Source organism: Podarcis pityusensis (assembly GCF_964106645.2).
Source record: "Podarcis pityusensis genome assembly, chromosome: 3".
Taxonomy (NCBI): domain Eukaryota; kingdom Metazoa; phylum Chordata; class Lepidosauria; order Squamata; family Lacertidae; genus Podarcis; species Podarcis pityusensis.
The window spans coordinates 18,677,909-18,697,999 of NC_138026.1; the positions used below are offsets into that span (position 1 = coordinate 18,677,909).

Here is a 20,091-nt window from a genome sequence, read left to right on the forward strand (position 1 = left end):
CCCTAAAGTACAACATAGGAAGAATAATAGCTGGGAGAAAGTTTGCATTAAGTTTAGCAACTTAGGCAGCAAAGTGGGTGTCTCCTGGTCTGAAACCATCAAGAGCTAATGGTCTCACTTCTGCACAAGGCCTAGGGAGTCTGAGGCCCATATCTTTTGCTCCAGCCCCTTCTCACCCCTTTTAAACTGCATTTTTTTCTAGGGGTGGCTGGTGACATGGCAATAAATTCTGCCACCCTTCGTGCCGATCTGGCCAGACACAAATTTATCCATGTGTCCAAAGTCTTCTAAAGTACCTAAAATGATAGTATCATAGAACTGTAGAATTGTAAGGGACCACGAGAATCATCTAGTCCAACCCCCTGCAATGAGGGAGTCTTTTGCCCGACGTGGGGCTCAAACCCACGACCCAGAGATTAAGAGTCTCATACTCGACGGACTGAGCTGTAATGCCCCTGGATGTTAGCCTTCAATCCTATACTCACTTGCTGGTGGTCAGCGAAAGAGGCTTAAAGACTCTCTCAAGGCAAATGTAAAAAAACGTAGTATAAACACTGACAACTGGGAAACACTGGCCTGCAAGCGCTCCAATTGGAGAACAGCCTTTACCAAAGGTATCATGAACTTTGAAGATGCTCAAACTCAGGATGAAAGGGAGAAACGTGCGAAGAGGAAGGCACACTTGGCAAACCCTCACCGTGATCAGCTCCTACCCGTAAACCTATCTCCCCACTGTGGAAGGACATGTGGATCCAGAATTGGCCTCCACAGTCACTTACGGACTCCCTGTTAAAACCATGTTCATGGAAGACAATCTTACTTGGCTACAAGTGATTGCCAAAGAAGATGACTTGCCTGGGTGTAAGCTCCACTGAACTCAAGGGTGCTTACTTCTGTGAAGACATGTATGAGAGTCTAGGCCAGGGGTTAGCAAGGTTTATCTTGCCTGGGCTGGATCGGTCCCACAGAGATCCCTTTGTGGGCCAGATTGCGTGCGCACCCGCAATTTTTAGCGTCTGCGCAGACACAATTTTCAGAGCCGCGGAAGTGAGTCTCTGTGCTGCGTTGCACCAGGGGCAGCTTGTGGGCCAGTCAAACGACCTCCGCGGGCTGCTTCCAGTCCATGGGCCTTAGGTTGCTGACCCTGGTCTAGGCTGTTGGCTTTGTATGCTTTTTACAGTGGTATCAGAATCAGAGATAAAAATGCCACCTAAATGTGTTAGGAGAAAAAGAGAGAAAGAAAGAAGAGAAGGAAAAGAAAGGATCAAATTCAATACAGCAAGGAAAAGAGTAAGGAATTTCCAAGCATAATTTGGGGAGGGGGGGACCTGCAGCTTCTGCAAGCTATGAGGGTTCAGGGCAACCTTATAAATGTTTACTCAAAGAATCATAGAAATGTAGAATTGGAAGGGACCCTTAGGGTCATCCAGTCCAACCCCCTGAAATGCAGAAATATGCAGGTGTCTCATATGGGAATCGAACCTGCAACCGTGGCATTATCAGCGCCACACTCAGAAAGTAAGGCCCACTGCGTTTAATGGGCCTTACACTCTGGAAAGTATGCACTGGATTCTCGTCTCAGATTTACTACAGTATATAATTGTGTGGATTTTTATTTCTGAGGGTGGAAGCATACATTGCACACAAAAGTATCTCAGAAAACCCAACTACCTGATAAGCCCACCAGCAAATACATGAAGCAACCCCATACTGAAAGAATAGCCCTGGCATAAATGCTATTGAGAACTCACCCTCTTCATATTCCCAGTGACGCTGGCAAAGGAGAAGATTAAATGAGAATACGAGGAAGAACAAGACCCTGAGAGAAAAAGAACACACTTGCCTCCATGTGTACCTTTGAGAGAAAGAGCGGGAACATGCTGGGGAGGAAGTAGAGTAGAAGGAGAAAAATCCCTCTTGCCCTCTGCAATTTCTTTTCAGACTTCACTTGTGCTTTATTATTGACATCTCCTGATCCAGTGTTAGAAACTCAGATATATTAACTAGGTGCCAAATGGCTCCTAAAACCAGGGTTTCAGCCACCAAAACAGAATATCTAGTTGCCATTTGGGGGCCAGATGGCTCAAAGACGACTTCCTGGTTCCTGAAATTTGTTCTGATTGTGCAGATAAATTCTCGCGGAGAGAATTCTAAAGGATGTGTTGTCGGTGTGTGAAAACAGGCAAGATCCAAGGATCCCCAGGAATGCACCTCCAGGTGGGGGAGACGTCAGGTATCATCCTGGCACCCGAGCATCTTCAATTGGTCGCAAGTGGCCGATAGCCAGGCACCAAATGCACCTGGCGCCTGGCAAATTTTGAACGCTGCTAATCTCTCCCATAAGGGACACGGGTGGCGCTGTGCGTTAAACCACAGAGCCTAGGACTTGCCGATCAGAAGGTCAGCGGTTTGAATCCCCGCGACGGGGTGCGCTCCCATTGCTCGGTCCCTGCTCCTGCCAACCTAGCAGTTCAAAAGCACGTCAAAGTGCAAGTAGATAAATAGGTACCGCTCCGGCGGGAAGGTAAATGGCATTTCCGTGCGCTGCTCTGGTTCACCAGAAGCGGCTTAGTCATGCTGGCCACATGACCTGGAAGCTGTACGCCGGCTCCCTCGGCCAATAAAGCGAGATGAGCGCTGCAACCCCAGAGTCGTCCGCGACTGGACCTAACGGTCAGAGGTCCCTTTACCTTTACCTTAATCTCCCCCATAGGACTTCTACTGAGTCAGGTCATTGCTCCCTCTAGCTCAGCACTGGTTACAATGCCAGTCAGGGCCTCCCTAGGATTTGAGACAAGGCTCTCTCTACCTGGAGATGCCAGGGATTGAACTTAGAACCTTCTGCATGCCAAACATGAGCCCTGCCCCTGAGCCCTACCCTAGTGCCTAGGAGTTCTCAGGTTCGTTATGGTCATATTCCAGCTTTTACTTATTGCTTAGGCTTAAAATGAAAATAATAATAATAATAGAAGGAATCTTACTAAGTGTGTTGCTGTATATAATTACAAACATATACAAGACTTCAGAGGTTGGTGCCTGGCAAGATGAAGCTGCTCAGATAAGCTTTAAATAGCTCTGGGTAATATAACAGGTCGTGGTGAAACTGAGTAGGTTTTCATGCCACAACTACTTTGGTTGGAAACACCAACAAAACAGAATGTGGCATCTCTCACTCATGTGGAGAAAGAATACCTTCTTTCCCTTTCAACTGCCTGCAACAAGCTCAAGATTTCAGATTAGCTACACCGGCTAAACTATTTAAGGTATTTGACCATGCCACAGTGACCCAAAAATATTTCGCAGGATGAAAATGCCATTCCAGTGGGGGACTGGAATGTTTAAATTAATTATCTCCTGAGAAAGGGATGGAAATCAGAGCAGCCGAGGTGTCTAACAAGGAACCAAGTCGCTTTAATTTGCATGGCTTTGTGCAAGTATAGGGGACATGTGGTGTCATCAGTGCCAGATTACCAAATAGGCAGAGTAGGCACTGCCCTGTGGGCCCCACACCTTTTAGGGGCCCTGCAACAAGGGATCAAAATAATATTGACTACAATCAAGTATTAGGAGATAATTTGCAAGGCCAGATTTTGACTGCCTAGGGGCCTCCACAGGGTATAATCCAGCACTGGGTGTCAATAGGACTACACCTCCCATCATGCTTTACAATGCTGGCTAGGGATGATGGAACTTGGAGTCCAACAACTTCCAGAGGACCACAGGTTCGCCATGCCCTGCATAAAAACTGAAGCTGAAGAAAACTTAAGCACTGTTCATTGCAGCAGATAGGAATGTTGCAAAACTCCACTTCCCATTTTCTCTGGTGACTGGGCATATTGGCTGGGACTGATGAAAGCTGGAGACTGACAATATCTGGAGGTTGAAAAATCGCCCATCCCTCCATTAGAGGCAAAGGAATGGTTCACAAGCATTTTCCTCACTTGATGGCATCAAGTGATGGCTTGCATGTGTGTGAATGAGTCATGACAAAATCCTCCTTCTCACATTACCTCCATGGAAAACGCTGGTTGAGTGGTGCCATTTCACACATTCGGCTGAGAAATCTCTACTACACTCAATGACTGGATGTGTGAACTGGCTCCACTGAGAACAATTACAGTGGTACCTCGGGTTAAGTTCCAGAGGCCCATTCTTAACCTGAAACTGTTCTTAATCTGAAGCACCACTTTAGCTAATGGGGCCTCCTGCTGCTGCTGTGCCGTCGGAGCACGATTTCTGTTCTCTTCCTGAAACAAAGTTCTTAACCCAAGGTACTATTTCTGGGTTAGTGGAGTCTGTAACCTGAAGCGTATGTAACCTGAAGCGTATGTAACCCGAGGTACCACTGTACTAGGCTCAGTGCCAAGAAGACCTACACCTGCTTAGAAGTCACAGCAGCCCTAGTTGTGTCCTGTACTTTTGCCTTAGACTGATAGATCTCAGGTCTGGTCTGGACTACACTTGCCACAGAATGAGTGGTGGTGCCATTTCACACATTCGGCTGAGAAATCTCTACTACACTCAATGACTGGATGTGTGAACTGGCTCCACTGAGAACAATTATACAGGTGAATATAAATTGGGGGGTGGGGGGAGGTAATTCAATTACATACAAAGCATTATCGCCCATTCACACATGCAAATCATTGTTTGACAATACAGTTATCAAAGGATGGGCATGTAGGAACCAGCTTACAACTATCCATTAACATAAACTGCCAAGAAGCTTTTTGTTTCCTCAGTGCTACAGGCAAACATCTTAATTTGTCTTCTAAAATCAAATGCTTTCTTCACATCCAAAGTCTACTGGTGCAAGATATAGATCTACCCCTATGAAACAAGAAACCTGCACAAATGGTCATTTTCTTAAAGCAATCTGCTTCGGATATTTCCCAATATGAGTATTTGTTTGCAGGGAGTGCTTACAACATAAGTAGCTGCTACATTGTTCCACTGAATACTTAAGGCAACTCTTTTTTTTTTATAGAACCAATTTTTGTAGCAAAAGGGGATACAATCTGTCATGTTTTCCTTCAAAATACAGTCATACCTCTTGTTGCATTTACCTCACGTTGTGGCTTTTTGGGTTGTGAACGCAGCAAACCACATCTCCGGGTTTCGCCCCGCGCACATGTGCAGAAGCGTTCTACACACTTTGTGCATGCGCAGAAGCGCTCTATCGCACTCCACACTTGCGCAGAAGCACTGCTCTAGTTGTGGATTTTTTGGGGTGCAAATGGCACCCTGGAATGGATTGTGTCTGCAACTAGAGATACGACTGTAGAAACATAATGCCTTAAATCAGTGGTGGCCAAACTTGGCCCTCCAGCTGTTTTGGGACTACAGTTCCCATCATCCCTCACCACTGGTCCTGTTAGCTAGGGATGATGGGAGTTGTAGTCCCAAAACAGCTGCAGGGCCAAGTTTGGCCATCACTGCCTTAAATCCTAAGAGAAATTACCAGACAAAGGTCCTTTAAAGTCCAGGGTCCCTTCCTCCCCACATTGTTCAGAAAGGGGCCCCAAACTACCAATGAGGCTCTAGCCATGATGGTAAAATGTAAAGGACCCCTGAACCGTTAAGTCCAGTCAAAGGTGACTATGGGGTTGCAGCGCTCATCTCATCTTTTCAGGCTGAGAGAGTTGGCATTTTGTCCACAGACAGCTTTCTGAGTCATGTGGCCAGCATGACTAAACTGCTTCTGGCACAACGGAACACCACGATGGAAACCAGAGCACACAGAAATGCCATTTACCTTCCCACCGCAGTGGGACCTATTTATCTACTTGCACTGGTGTGCTTTCAAATTGCTAGGTTGGCAGGAGCTGAGACAGAGCAACAGGAGCTCACTCCATCGTGGGGATTTGAACCGCTGACCTTCTGATCAGCACACCCAAGAGGCTCAGTGGTTTAGACCACAGTGCCACCCGCATTCCTACACCCGCATCTCTAGTCATGAACATCCTAGATTCACAGTGTCGCTCATGTATCCATATGCGCTCTCTCTGTTACATAACAACAGTTCAACAGCAACAGCAACTGTTTCATAGTGGATTACCATAAACTGAATTATGTCTTCTGGCTTGTGCTTTGCTGATTTGAAAGCAGGCAGCTGCGTCACGGCAACAATATTATATTCCACATGGCCTGACATCATCTTCCCCCGGATTTCCTGGTACTCTGGAACGGACAGATCGATCCCTGTGTGGGTGTTTTGAAGAGGTCTGCAAATGAAAACACAGAAAGAGTTCAATCAGAGTTCAATGCCACATTTCAGTGCCAACTGACTCCCAACAGTGACATCAGTTTTTGATCCAGAGTTGGGCAAAAGGTTCAGATCTGGTCAGTTTGGATGGGGTACTCCGTGTTGCGACTCCTGCATCGCAGGGGGTTGGACTAGATGACCCTCAGGGTCCCCTCCGCTACATTCTACAAATCTCCATTCAGCCATGAAGCCCACAGGGTGACCTTGGGCCAGCCGCTGCCTCACTGCCTAACCTACCTCACAGGGTTGTCATGAGAATTAAATGAGGAGGATCCCACCAAAGAAGAATGGATAAGTAAGACAGCAGGCGGTGCAGAACTGGCAAATTGAACAGCAAAATTAAGAGAATCTATTGACGAGTGTTTTATGGGAGAAAGGATGCCTTTTCTGGACTACTTAAAGAAATATTATAGTATGGATGAACTCGAGAGCAGGATTTGAGCTATGAGCAACAGAAGTAATTAGATTATAATAATGTGGTTATGATTTAATAGATAGAGGACAGGGTGAAGAAGAAGGGGAGAAATAAGAACTCAATTGAAAACGGGGTGGGAAGTCGACAAAAATAGGAGACAATAGTTGATGGTGTTTTGATCGTATATGTTGAAAATGTCGAAACAATAACATATAACTGAAAAAATAGAATTTGAATTGCTATGTAACAGTCCTAGCCATGATATGAAAGAGGCCATTTCTTTAAATATCAGAATATCAGTGGCTTCCCTGCTTCCCTTTCCATGGTTCATTTTGCATAGCAGAAATCCCTGCATGTTTTATATAAACTTCAGTATTCCATTGTTTCTGAAAGGGGCAGTTTCAGTGATATAAGGTATTATATTAGACAACTTTGTGGGCAACACAATAGATATTTGAATGAGATGGGAAACTGACATAGAAATTTCAGTAAGTGAGGAAGCATGGGAATCTATATGGCGTAATCCATTTTTAAAGACAATTTTGGCTCACCTTCCAGAAATTTCCTTTAAAATTATCTTTTGGTGGCATTGGACCCCCACATGCCTTGCAAAGATAAATTCTTCAAGCTCACCATTATGTTGGAAGGGCTGTAGAGATCAAGGGTCCTATATTCATGTTTGTTGGGGGTGTACCATGGTCCATGTCTGACCTCCAGCAATCAATCCCTCTTAATTTGGCACTTGCCTTATTATCACTAGATTTGACCCCAAATTCTACCTTTAAATCTAAGGAATTAATTTCCTTCCTGTTCAACCAGTAGACTAGTTATTGTCAATGATGAAAGGAAACCTCTAATATACCAACAGAGGCTTGGGTTAATAACATTGCTCTATCAGAACACCTCACATACCATCAATGACTAATCAACCAGATTGGTAGTTGGGTTCCTATTGAGGGTATTTGGGGAGCCAACATAACAGTGATGTGGGACTGAGGATTGGAACGGTCATTCTGAGATATTATGGCAGTGGACAAAGCTGTATTGTAACATTTGAATAAACTAGGAAAAGAAATAATTAAATGAGAGGGGGAACCATAGTGGGGGGGTACTGATTTTGTTTTGTTACTATGTAATGCATTCTGTGCGTTTCAATTGCAAACTGCCCTGTGATCCCTGGATGAAGGGCGGTATAAAAATGTAATAAATAATAACAATAAAATGCACGCCCCCTCCAGCTCCTCGGAGAAAAAGGCGGGGTGGGACGAATGCACCGAACAATAAATTAACCCCCCACCCACCCAAGGCTAAGATGGAGGGAGCTGGCTGCCAGTTCCACGCGCTCTGGACTTGCTTGTAACCGAAGCAGGCGGCCGGGTGCGCAAAGATCCCCGTGCGCCCTGACGCACCAGCTACCCTTTGGGAAGAGGGGAGCCGCGAGGGAGAAGGAAGGAAGCGCTACTGGAGAGGCAGGAGGCGCAGGCAGAGAGGCTCGTCCTGCTCGGCAGGAAGCGGAAAGGCAGTCCATGCCAGCTGCTGCGCCGGGCCCAAGGCGCACATCTGGATCCCGGGGATTGCTCGGCCAGGAAGGCTCCCCTGAACTCTCCACGCCCCGCGTCCTCCTCGCTTTGGGAAGCGGCAAGAGGCAGGCAGGCAGAGCAAAGCGAGGCCCCTGCACTGCAAGCCGCCTTACCTGGTGGTGACCAGCACGGCAGGCCCCGAGCTGGGCTGCATGGCGTCGCCAAAGCTCCACCGGCGCAGCGCAGACTTTGCTGGGAGTTGCGCGCAGCGAAAGTGCCGCTGCTGTTGCAAGGCTGGAGAACAGGAGGAGGAGGAGATCGGAGTGTCACGAGTTTCCCTTCCCAAGAGCTGGGCTTACGCTGCCTCTGGCGGCCCCATCCTGGTTCTTCCGGGAAACCCCCGCCCTGCTGGGATCCAGGCGCTTCAATTAAAAGTTTGGCCCTTTGAAAAATAAATCCGCGCCGTAGTCGGCAGGATTCGAACCTGCGCGGGGAGACCCCAATGGATTTCTAGTCCATCGCCTTAACCACTCGGCCACGACTACTCCTAGTGGTGAAGGATTTCTGAACAAGTCTTTTTAAATTCTCCTTTTCCCCACCTCCTCCTCCTCAAGGATTTTTATATAGTTGTTAACAGTATAGAATGGTAGAGTTGGAAGGGAACCTAAATTGGAGGGTAATCTAGTCCAGTCCCCCAGTATCGCGATTCGTATACTGTGTTGCAGAAGGAAATGAAAGTTAACCCCCTTGTCCCAATAAAACGTTTAAATCTGCATTGGGAAAAACCAAAACGCCTCCACAGAGAGCAATTTGCACGGAGCTATTTACTATTATGCCACGACGACCTTGCTTTACGTTGTGATTCTGGGGTAAGGTTCACCAAACCCTTTGCAATATCGTAGTTGTGCCTCTTCCTTGAAAGCCATGGTATCATGGGCGGAGGCAGTTGCCCGCCCCCCCCCTCAAGTAAAACATTAGAAATACTTAACTAACTGACCAATCATGTCGGTTCTGCCTCCCCTAACAAAAGCCCTGCCCCACCCCCGCCCCCTACAACAAAAATCCTGGCTACGCCCACGCGTGGTTTTTCATTCTTTCATTTCTTAGTATTGCTGCCGATCTGGAAGCGTTGCGTTTGGATAAAGCAAGCCACTTTATCCTGATGAGTGTATTATTTGGGGTTGGTCCAGGATCCGGAGGAAGTGGCTTGTTTGCGGACGGCATGGTGGAGCAAGAGAATTCAGAGAGGTCAGCCTCAAAACGCCTTGCCTCTGGTTTGGGAACATTATGCGATTAACACTGTGATTGCATGCCTAAGTTCCACCGAAGTCAATGGGGCTTCCTTCCACTGACTAAGCAATCATCTGATCTGGCTTCAGGATTGCAGTGGAGGCAGCTGAGAGAGAGAGAGAGAGAGAGAGAGAGAGAGAGCCGCTGCTTTGAGCATCTCCTTTGTGCACTGTCTAGGTATAATGTAGTAAAATAAATGCATTGATATCCCGGCTCCCTCTGGATAAGGACAGCATATTTTCTGGAATAATACACATTGAAACAGAATGCTTGGCAAGGTTTCATTTCATAGTGTAGCACACCAGTGCCCCCTAAACTAGGGATGGGAACTGTGGGGGCCTCTAGGTGATCATGGAACCATAAAGTTGGAAGGGACACTGAGGATCATCTAGATTCTAGTGTAATCCCCCTGCAATGCAGAAATCTCAACCAAAGCATCCATCAGGGTTCCATCCTCTCCCCCATGATTTTTAACATTTTTATGAAGCCGCTGGGAGAGATCATCAGGGGGTTTGGGCTGGATGTCCATCAATGTGCAGATGATACCCAGCTCTACCTCTCCTTTAAATCAGAAGCAGTGAGGGCAGCGAAGGTCCTGTGTGAGTGTCTGGAGGCAGTTGGAGGATGGATGGCAGCTAACAGATTGAGGTTGAATCCTGACAAGACAGAAGTACTGTTCTTGGGGGACAGGGGGTGGGCGGGGGTGGGGGACTCCCTGGTCCTGAATGGGATAACTGTGCCCCTGAAGGACCAGGTGTGCAGCCTGGGAGTCATTTTGGACTCACAGCTGTCCATGGAGGCGCAAGTCAATTTTGTGCCCAGGGCAACTGTCTATCAGCTCTGGTATGCATGTTGACTGGTATGCCCGCAGACTGTCTTGTTGGAGTGGTGCATGCTCTGGCTATCTCCCTTTTGGACTACTGCAATGTGCTCTGTGTGGGCTACCTTTGAAGGTGACTCGGAAACTGCAATTAATCCAGAATGTGGCAGCTAGACTGGTGACTGGGAGTGGTCACCGAGACCTTATAACACCGGTCCTGAAAGTCCTATATTGACTCCCAGTACATTTCCGAGCACAATTCAAAGTGTTGGTGTTGACCTTTAAAGCCCTAAGCAGCCTCAGCCCAGTGTACCTGAAGGAGTGTCTCCACCCCCACCATTCAGCCCGGACACTGAGGTCCAGTGCCAAGGGCCTTCTGGAGGTTCCCTCGCTGTGAGAAGTGAAGTTACAGGGAACCAGGCAGAGGGCCTTCTTGGTAGTGGCGCCTGCCCTGTGGAACGCCCTCCCATCAGATGTCAAGGAAATAAACAACTATCTTACTTTTAGGAGACATCTGAAGGCAACCCTGTTTAGAGAGGTTTTTAATGTTTAATGCTGTATCATGTTTTTAATAATCAGTTGGGAGCCGCCCAGAGTGCGTGGGGAAACCCAGCCAGATGGGTGGGGCATAAATAAATTAGGATGATTATGACAGATGGCCATCTGGTATAAATTTAACCTGGTTGAGCACGACTAGTAATCTAACTAACTAACTAACTAACTAAATAATACCAGTGGGGATAATAGCTCTGAGAAAAACCTTAACATTTGGTCATGTATTATCTAGGATGGCAGGGCAGAATTATGCAGATGCAGAAAATTAGAAACAACAACTCACTACTAAATTGAAATCCTATTAAACCTCATTTAAATTCTATTTATTTCAAGCAAGCTTTTGTGTATGGGGCTGATGTGTGTCCCATGAAAGCTGTCTCTGAGAGAATTGATATCAACTACCTCTCTGGATGACAGTTACAAAAGCCAGATGTGAACCTGTATAGGGCCTTTTTATTATTATTACATCAGGCCTTGTTTGGTTGAATTGCAAGATTTAAAGTCTGCTGTTTTATAATGTGGTAAGGCTATTGATGGTCTGGCAAGTCTGTTTTGTGTGTGTTTTTTTAGTCTATGCACACATTCTCAATGTAGGCTGTATTTATGGCAGAGAGCTGGGAGAACTCGCCCCCGCTGTGTTCTCCATTATCTCTGATGTCCTCCCATCTCCATCCTTAATCATTTCACTTTTAGGCCATGCAGGACACGTCAGTTCCAATCAAGGCAAAGTCCTAAGCAATCCCCCTTGAAAGATAAACCTGCCACTTGCCTGGCTTGAGACATAACTCCCATCTCAAGTTTGGGACGCCCCATTTCTCACAGCCTTTCAGGGGTCTGCCTAAATCACCCAACACATTTAAGGCACCTGCGATGCAGAAAAAGCTCACGTTTCATTGCTTGCCGCAGATTAATACAAGATTCCTGCGCAACCAAGTCCCTGACTCACAGTATTTGCAAGGGAAGGACTGTGTTTGGGGGTGAGAGAAAAAAAGGGGGAGCCTGACAAGGAGGTGTTAAGGGCTTGACTGAACAAAGATCAGGCGACAAAGTTTAGAATGGAGTGTACTAATTTGGAAAGAAGCTCAGGGACATCCCATGAGAGAGGGGGGAAACACTCAAGAAGAGGGGTGAAATAGGGAGCTGTTTAACTGAGCCTTCTTGCTGTCAAATTATTTTTCTCAGTGCATTGGAGTCTGAGGTCCAGCGCCGAGGGCCTTCTGGCGGTTCCCTCACTGCGAGAAGTGAGATTACAGGGAACCAGGCAGAGGGCCTTTTTGGTAGTGGCACCTGCCCTGTGGAACGCCCTCCCATCAGATATCAACTATGTGACTTTTAGAAGACATCTGAAGGCAACCCTGTTTAAGGAAGTTTTTAATGTTTGATGTTTTATTGGGTTTTTAATATCCTCTTGGAAGCTGCCCAGAGTGGCTGGGGAGGCCCGGTCTGATGGGCGGGGTATAAGTAAATAATAATAATAATAATAATATTTCTCATCCATCCACCACCACTTATTTTTTTCTCTTTCTCTTTTTTTTGCAACCTACCACAGACCCTCCAAGTGCCCCTATTTTCCAGGGACAGTCCTAGATTTACAGAAACTGTCCTGGTTTCTGATCTGATCATGGAATGTTTCACTTTTCCTTAGGACATCCCAATTTTCATCAGAGAAATGTTGGCGGGTATGGAGTTATGCAACCTTTGAGCCAAGGAGATAAGTAACTATACACCTTTACAAGACATCTGAAGGCAGCCCTGTGTGGGGAAGGTTTTTTATGTTTAATGTTTTACTGTGTTTTTATAAATGTTGGAAGGCATCCAGAGTGGCTGGGGCAACCCAGTCGGGCAGGGTTTAAGTAATAAAGCTATTATTATTATTATTATTGAATAGGACGTCCCTATTTTCATCAGAGAAATGTTGGAAGGTGTGCCTATCAACTGCAGCCTGATGTGATAGAGTCCAGGAAAAAACTTTATTGCTTGTGTAACTAGCTCTTACACCAGTACAATCTGAAAGCAGTGACCAAAGGTCTGGATCTTTGCAAAAGCAAGGTTTCCTTGATAGCAATCTCAGTGCGCAGAAAGTTGAAGAAGAAATCAGCAACGGGAACGTTTTCAAACATCCCCACTACAGTCATACCTTGGAAGTCAAACGGAATTCATTCCGGATGTTCATTGAATTTCCAAAACATTCGGAAACCAAAGCACGGCTTCTGATTGGCTGCAGGAAGCTCCTGCAGCCTATCGGAAGGCCCGTCAGACGTTCAGCTTCCAGAAATAGTTTGCAAACCGGCACAGTCACTTCCGGGTTTGCGGCATTCGGGAGCCAAAATGTTTGAGAACTAGGCTGCTTGAAAACCAAGGTACAATTGTAATGACAATTTCTAGCATGGTTGCTGATGGGACACAAACGTTTCCAAAGCCTCGCATGATGGGATTGTAAAAGAAAAACATAGTTTCACTTGAATTAATGCTGCAAAAGTCTGACAAAATAACAAAGTGGTTCTCTGCAGCCGCTTCCCCAAATAGCTTTATTCAATATTTACAATGACTCACCTTGCAAAACCATGTTTCGGGATCTAATTATTAACGGCCGCATGACTAACGTTTGCAAAGAAACGGAAGGCCACACATCTAAATTTCTCAGAAATGGGGGCAGCAGGAAATTTGGAACATTGCATTAATGAAAGAAAAAAAACACTAACTGATAAAATAAAAGCTATGAAGAATGGCATGGAAGCAGGCAAATCTGCAGATGTTTGGCACTGCTCTGTTGAATAGGCATCCTGAGAAGAAAATAACTTTATGCCAATATGACTCCCATGGAAACTTAGAGAAGAATGACTTTGGTTAATTACATAAACAGACGACTGGAAGCCTACCATGAAACTTTATAATTATGATCTTGTGATAATAGGTTTATTTCTCCAGACGTTGTATAATGATAGCTGTTTTTGTCATGTTCAGTTTGTCTGAAGGTTAAAAATCCAATAAAGTCTTTTTTATTTTTTATTTTTAAAAACTCAGTGGTAGAGCATCTTCTTTGCATACAGAACATCCTAGGTAGCACCTGGAAAAGATTCTCTGCCTAAAATCCTGGATAGCTTCTGCAAGTCAGGACATCAATCTGAGAACAGAATAATTGGAAAATAAACATTTTTCTTATGTTACATTGGATGCTAGTTTGTCCAAACAGCCATAGTCAAAGAAATAGCAATATATATTTTAAAAAATAGTTTTATAAGTACTGTATATTTGCTTCTTAATTTGATCCTTTTAGATGGCTTTGTATGTATTGTGGTATTTTTTGCATCATGACTTGCAGTTCTTTTTATTGATCATAGTTTAGTAACTAGTTATTGTAATTGTTCAGCCTTAATTTCTGTTTAATTTTTATTTGCTGATGTTTTGAGAGTTGATTTTATTGTGTACTATTATATTCTAATAGATTATTGAATATTACTCTATTTTATGAAAGTCGTTCCATTTTGAAGTTATGTTCTATTATGACTTTCTGTATTGGATCAGATTATTATAAGGTATGTGTTCTTTGTTGTATATTTTGATGTTGTAAACTGCCTTGTGCATAGTAATATAGAAAGGCGGTACACAATTTAAAAGTGAAATCAAATGAAGAAATAAGAACTTCAGTTCTGTACCCACAGTGGACCAGATGGACCTACTATCTCTGGCTTCACAGATCCTTCTTGTACAAGTATTGTTTACTCTTTAATATGGAGCATGTATTGAAGGATGAGATAGACACCATCAGCCACCCGGTGGAGCTCTTTTCCTGTGTATGACTTGGGAAAGGCTTTTCCTTGAGCAAACTTATAGGAAGAGTCTTAAATTCAGATGCTATCAGTTCTGGGTGTTGATGTTTGAAAAGGTTTGGCAAGTTGTCTTCTCATAATAGGAACAGTTGTACATGTTTTATACATGTTGTACATGTTTTATAAAGGAGCTTATCCAGTTCAGTGCCAAACTGAAGTTATTAGAGGCTGTAGACATGTACAGGACTGAAAACCTGTAGGTCATCTGTAATGTGCATTCTGAAAAGCTCTGATGGTGCATAAATAATATGTATATATTCATCCTATTTTTTAATTTTTTTTAATAAAATTTCCAAAAATACAATACAGTTAATCAAGCAGTTTCCCTTACTGATTGACTTCCCTCTTTTTCCCCATGGTTTCCTCTCTTGTCTATTGCTGCTGCGTATTATGATTAATCTATTCCTTCCTTTTCTCCACCTAGTTTTCTGAGTAGCTTTTACTGCTGAGCTTACTCCAAACCAGCTAGTGTTTTAACATGTCTACAGTCATTTTTAATGTACTCTACAGTTTCCAGCCCTCCTTGAAGGTTGTCTCATATCGTTCTCTAATTTTACTAATTATTTAATATCCAGAGTTGTATTGCGGTCCTGAGCCTTTATAGGTCAAAACCATCACTTTGAATCGGGCCCAGAAACTAATTGGCAGCCAGTGCTGTCGGGCCAGGATCGGTGTAATATGCTCAAACCGCCTTGCCCCAGGGAGCATCCTGGCTGCCAAATTCTGCACCAGCTGACGTTTCCAAACACCTAGAAAACCACAGGTTCCCTTTCCCTGGTATAATGTAACTCATAGGGTTGCTGGAAGTCTTACTGGTTAATTCTACCACAGACTCAGTTATGCAGACACTATTCATAGGCAAGTAGGATTTCTTTCGTCACTCAGACTCGGCTTAGTGGGGGACCGAGATTTGTGACCACTGTCACAGAACCCAATAAAGTTTTCTCTGTTAGGATATAGGATTTTTTTTCCCCAGAGAAAGAAAATTGTGCATGGGTTACTTGCATTTATTTACTTACTTACTTACTTACTTACTTACTTATCATTGTAACTGTGCTTTCAGTAGAATTCTAGTTTTATTTTAACAATTTGTTGGCTACTGAGAGAGCCTGTGCTCAAGAATAGTATATAAGTATACTACTCCTTGAGGGACGCGGGTGGCGCTGTGGGTTAAATCACAGAGCCTAGGACTTCCCGATCAGAAGGTCGGCGGTTCGAATCCCCGCAACAGAGTGAGTCCCATTGTTCGGTCCCTGCTCCTGCCAACCTAGCAGTTCGAAAGCACGTCAAAGTGCAAGTAGATAAATAGATACCACTCCAGCGGGAAGGTAAACGGCGTTTCCGTGCACTGCTCTGGTTCGCCAGAAGCGGCTTAGTCATGCTGGCCACATGACCCAGAAGCTATACGCCGGCTCCCTCGGCCAATAAAGCGAGATGAGCGCTGCAACCCCAGAGTCAGTCACGACTGGACCTAATGGTCAGTGGTCCCTTTACCTTTATACCACTCCTATAACCAGAGCCTCATCCGTGAGGTGAGATGAAGATCTTTATTCCCACACACACACACTTGTTCCTGATGTAGATCTTTACTCACCCCTTCTTCTCTGGCAAGAAGGGGGTGTCATTTTGAGTGTTTGCCTCAGGTGCCAAAATGTCTTGGGCCGGCCCTGGCTGGCTATGCTGCTGTTGTAGTGGGCACAACATGATGTCATAGAATCCTAAAATTGTAGAACTATAAAGGACCCCAAGAGTCATCTAGTCAAAACCCCTGCAATGAGGGAATCTCAACTAAAACATCCAAGATAGATGGCGATCCAACCTCTACCTTAAATCCTCCAAGGAACGCGAGTCCACCACCTCTAGTTGGAGTTTGTTCCACTGTTGAAGGTTTTTCCTGATGTTTAGCTAGAATCTCCTTTCTTGTAACCTGAAGCCATTGGTTTGAGTTCTCCCTTCCAGGGAGAAAACATGTGATAGCCCTTGAGATATTTGAAGATGGCTATCATATCTCCTTTCAGACTCCTCTTTACCAGTCTAAACATACCCAGCTCCCTCAGCTGTTCCTCGTAAGGTTTGGTTTCCAGAACCTTGATCAGCTTGGTCACTCTTCTCTGTGCTCATGCCAGGATGTGCCCTGGAAGATTGGAAAAAATATACAAATTATTTGAAGAGCAACTGTAATCAACAAATTACGCTAGTAGGACTACAAGAAGTTTTGTAAGGAGGAATATATGAAATATTGCAAAGAAGAGAGACATTAGTTATGATATTTAAATTTAATAGTGAAAGTAAGAAATGTATATTAAGTAAAAAAGATTGGAAAATTTTCAGATGTGATTGATGGAAGTCAAAAAAATTATATAAGATATAAAAGTATGTTTAATAATGGTTGAAAATGATATGCTAAAAAACTATATATATTTTAGCATATTATTTTCAATCAAACCAATATATATGTATGGTATGTATGTATGTGGGTGGGTGTATGAAATTTGACCCATCATCTGTGTTTACGCTGCTTGGTTCAAAAGGATGCCTTCTCCGGGTTGTTGTCTTTCCACCTTATTTAATGCTGTTGTAAAATATGAGGAGTTCACCATCTCTGACTTAGGAAAGAAGGAGGGATTACTGGCACAGACAACTGGGTGTTGTTCATTAGGAATTGGGGGGGGGGGGTGGAAAATGAAAACAGAGTAGAGGAAGAACGCAAAACACCATGGCCCCCCAGTTGGTAAGTCATACCACAGTAGTTTGGGGACAGCCTAAATCTGTGGGGCTGCTCACATCTTTAAAGCTTATAGTTTGCAACATCCAGAGATGACTTCCGGGTGTTAATTAAAGGCCATCACAGATCCATGTAATACCAGCACCAATCGTTCCTTCTATGTCTTGTGCAAGGCTCTTCCCTGAAGTCAGTCCACACAGTCAACAGCCAGGCATCAAGTATACAGCAAGCCTGTATGGAGGAACCCAGGGATTGCATGTATGTGTGAACAAAGCAATAACTAATTTCTACTGTGGGAAGTGTGGGATGTAACATAAGCAGTCAAGTACAACACTTCGTTTGCCCAGAGTGGACACACAGGGGGGTGTTACTTCAGCCAGGAGGACTTCCTGTCACACCTGATCTGGAGCATCCTCCCCCTGCATGTGACCAGGTCACATGACCCTGTGCGACCCCATAAAAGGGCTGGTCATGCAGCCATCTTCCTCTTTGACTCTTGTTGTTCTTCAACTCTTAATGCTGTGCTCTGAATGTTATTGTGCTGTCTGCTGGCTCTCAGCCAGCAGCACATGAGCTCAATCCCCATATGGGATGAACTCAAATTCTGTTCTGTAACTATAAGCTAAAGTCTGCTTTCAGGGAACCTACTGTGAACTGAATGTGAGTAAACTTCTTGTTACTTTTAAAGAAGACTGTTGCATCTTTATTCTTTTTAGGAGGGATAAAAGGGGAATTTACCAGGAACAAACCCAATCTGGGCAAATCCAGACTGCATTGCTTAAGTAAAGAGATTCAAACTAATCTACCAACTAGCTTCCTGCTATATACTGGGGAATGTACTCTGCTACTGACTCACTAGCGTGAATGAGGAAGGATAATAATTAATCAATGTATCCTCTCCTACTGTCCACAACATTCCCGGTAGCAGCTCTGAAGACCACTTGCTAAAAGGATTATTTCCCACTCTGGGGATTGACTGGCCACTTGGGGAAACAAGACGCCACATGAGGTCTGGCAGGGCTCTGCTTGTGTTTGACTCTTTTCACATTTGCTGGCTTAAAATGCAGCTAGTTCACTCTTTTTTCAGATTGAATTGAAGCTGGTTTGGGAGAGAATGCATCAAAATGCAATGTGTCATAAGAGGAAATATAGATGCAGGCTAACACCATATGTCAACAGCTTCCCAAACCACAAATGTGTACGCAGCCTCAATCTGAAACATCACTTGATTTAACAAGAGAAGGTAACAGACAGCCAAACGCTGAGGTTACAATGTGAGACCCACTTACCTGGGAGGAAGTCCTATTTAACTCGGTGCAGTGCTATTTTTCTAGAAAAAGAGGTGTCGGAACTCACCATGAACACCTCCCTTGTCTTACAATGGCAATGGCACCCACCCAAGAGTGCCGGTGAATTCCAGCTGGAAAAAAGCCCTAACTCTGTGGGAATTACCCTGTTTTTTGCTCTATAAGACTCACTTTTTCCCTCCTAAAAAGTAAGGGGAAATGTGTGTGCGTCTTATGGAGCGAATGCAGGCTGTGCAGCTATCCCAGAAGCCAGAACAGCAAGAGAGATTGCTGCTTTCACTGCGCAGCGATCCCTCTTGCTGTTCTGGCTTCTGAGATTCAGAATATTTTTTTTCTTGTTTTCTTCCTCCAAAAACTAGGTGCGTCTTGTGGTCTGGTGCGTCTTATAGAGCGAAAAATACGGGACTTCTGAAAGTGTGCAGGGTTTTTGTCAAGGGGAAAGAGCAGGAACTCTTAAGTTGTGGGGAGGAATCCCTGTTAGTTTCAGTTCCATTTCAAGAGTGACCAGGAGGACAGTTAAATGATTTATCATCTGTCGGAGAGTGCTCCAGAGAATGTGTTAGTACGAAGGGAAGGAGATGGGCATAGACTTTTGGCAGTCAATGAAGCCATGGAGAGGGAGGTTTGCCTACATCTGATTAAGGGCAGGTGTCGGGGATTAAGGCTGAGACTGGCAAGTCCCCTGGAGTGGAAAGGGATGTTATCCTGAGCTGGAACAAGTTTCTGATTGTTGGAAAGTTCAGATGAGTCAAAAGAGAAAAGTAATAAGGCTTGGCTACATGTGTATGTGTCCCTCCGCCGTCCGTTAACTCACTAATTGAGTTATAAAATAAATTGCAGCTTTTCCTCTCCAATTTCTGTTATGGCAATCTGTTAATTCAGCTTTTATTTTTATAAAAAAAGAAAAGTGGCAGGTCCAAGGAAGCGGTTTGCCAACACAACAGTCTATGTATACACAAAGAAAAACAAATGTTTGCGTTATTACCCAAAGCAGTCCCAATCTGTCCCAAGGAGGGGCGGCGGAACGGGGGTGGGGAGGGAAAGGGGAAGATTCGCTTGAGGAACTTCTGAGCCACAACAGCATTGGAAGGTCCTGCAGCTGGCCTAGGCTGGGCAGGGTAGATGGAAATTTAAGAAAACCCAAAAGGGTTTCGATGGAGCTTCAATGCAGAACAGATGGGGGAAACGCACTGCGTTTCCTCGTTTTGATGGACACTCTGGGACGGAGAGGACAGAATGTTCAGTTACCACGTGCATCCCTCAGAACACATCGGCGGAAGATGGAAGGGTGGCGATGGTTGACTGTCAGCATAAATCAGAAGAAATCCCGCTGAAGTCCATGGGATGCGGACTGCAGAGCAACC

At 44.7% G+C, this 20,091-nt stretch overlaps 1 protein-coding gene across 1 annotated transcript in view; it reads right to left on the reverse strand.

Annotated features, from left to right (window-relative positions):
- Positions 1-8,531, reverse strand: part of HS1BP3 (HCLS1 binding protein 3) — a 32,427-nt gene extending 23,896 nt beyond the window's left edge. The window contains exons 1-2 of the mRNA XM_080999271.1: positions 8,374-8,531; positions 6,059-6,224 (exon numbers count right to left, since the gene is read on the reverse strand). Of these exons, the coding sequence (XP_080855397.1) occupies positions 6,059-6,224; positions 8,374-8,414 (207 nt within the window). The 5' untranslated portion in view covers positions 8,415-8,531. The remainder of the gene's footprint in view (positions 1-6,058; positions 6,225-8,373) is intronic.
- Positions 8,532-20,091: the final 11,560 nt, after the last annotated feature.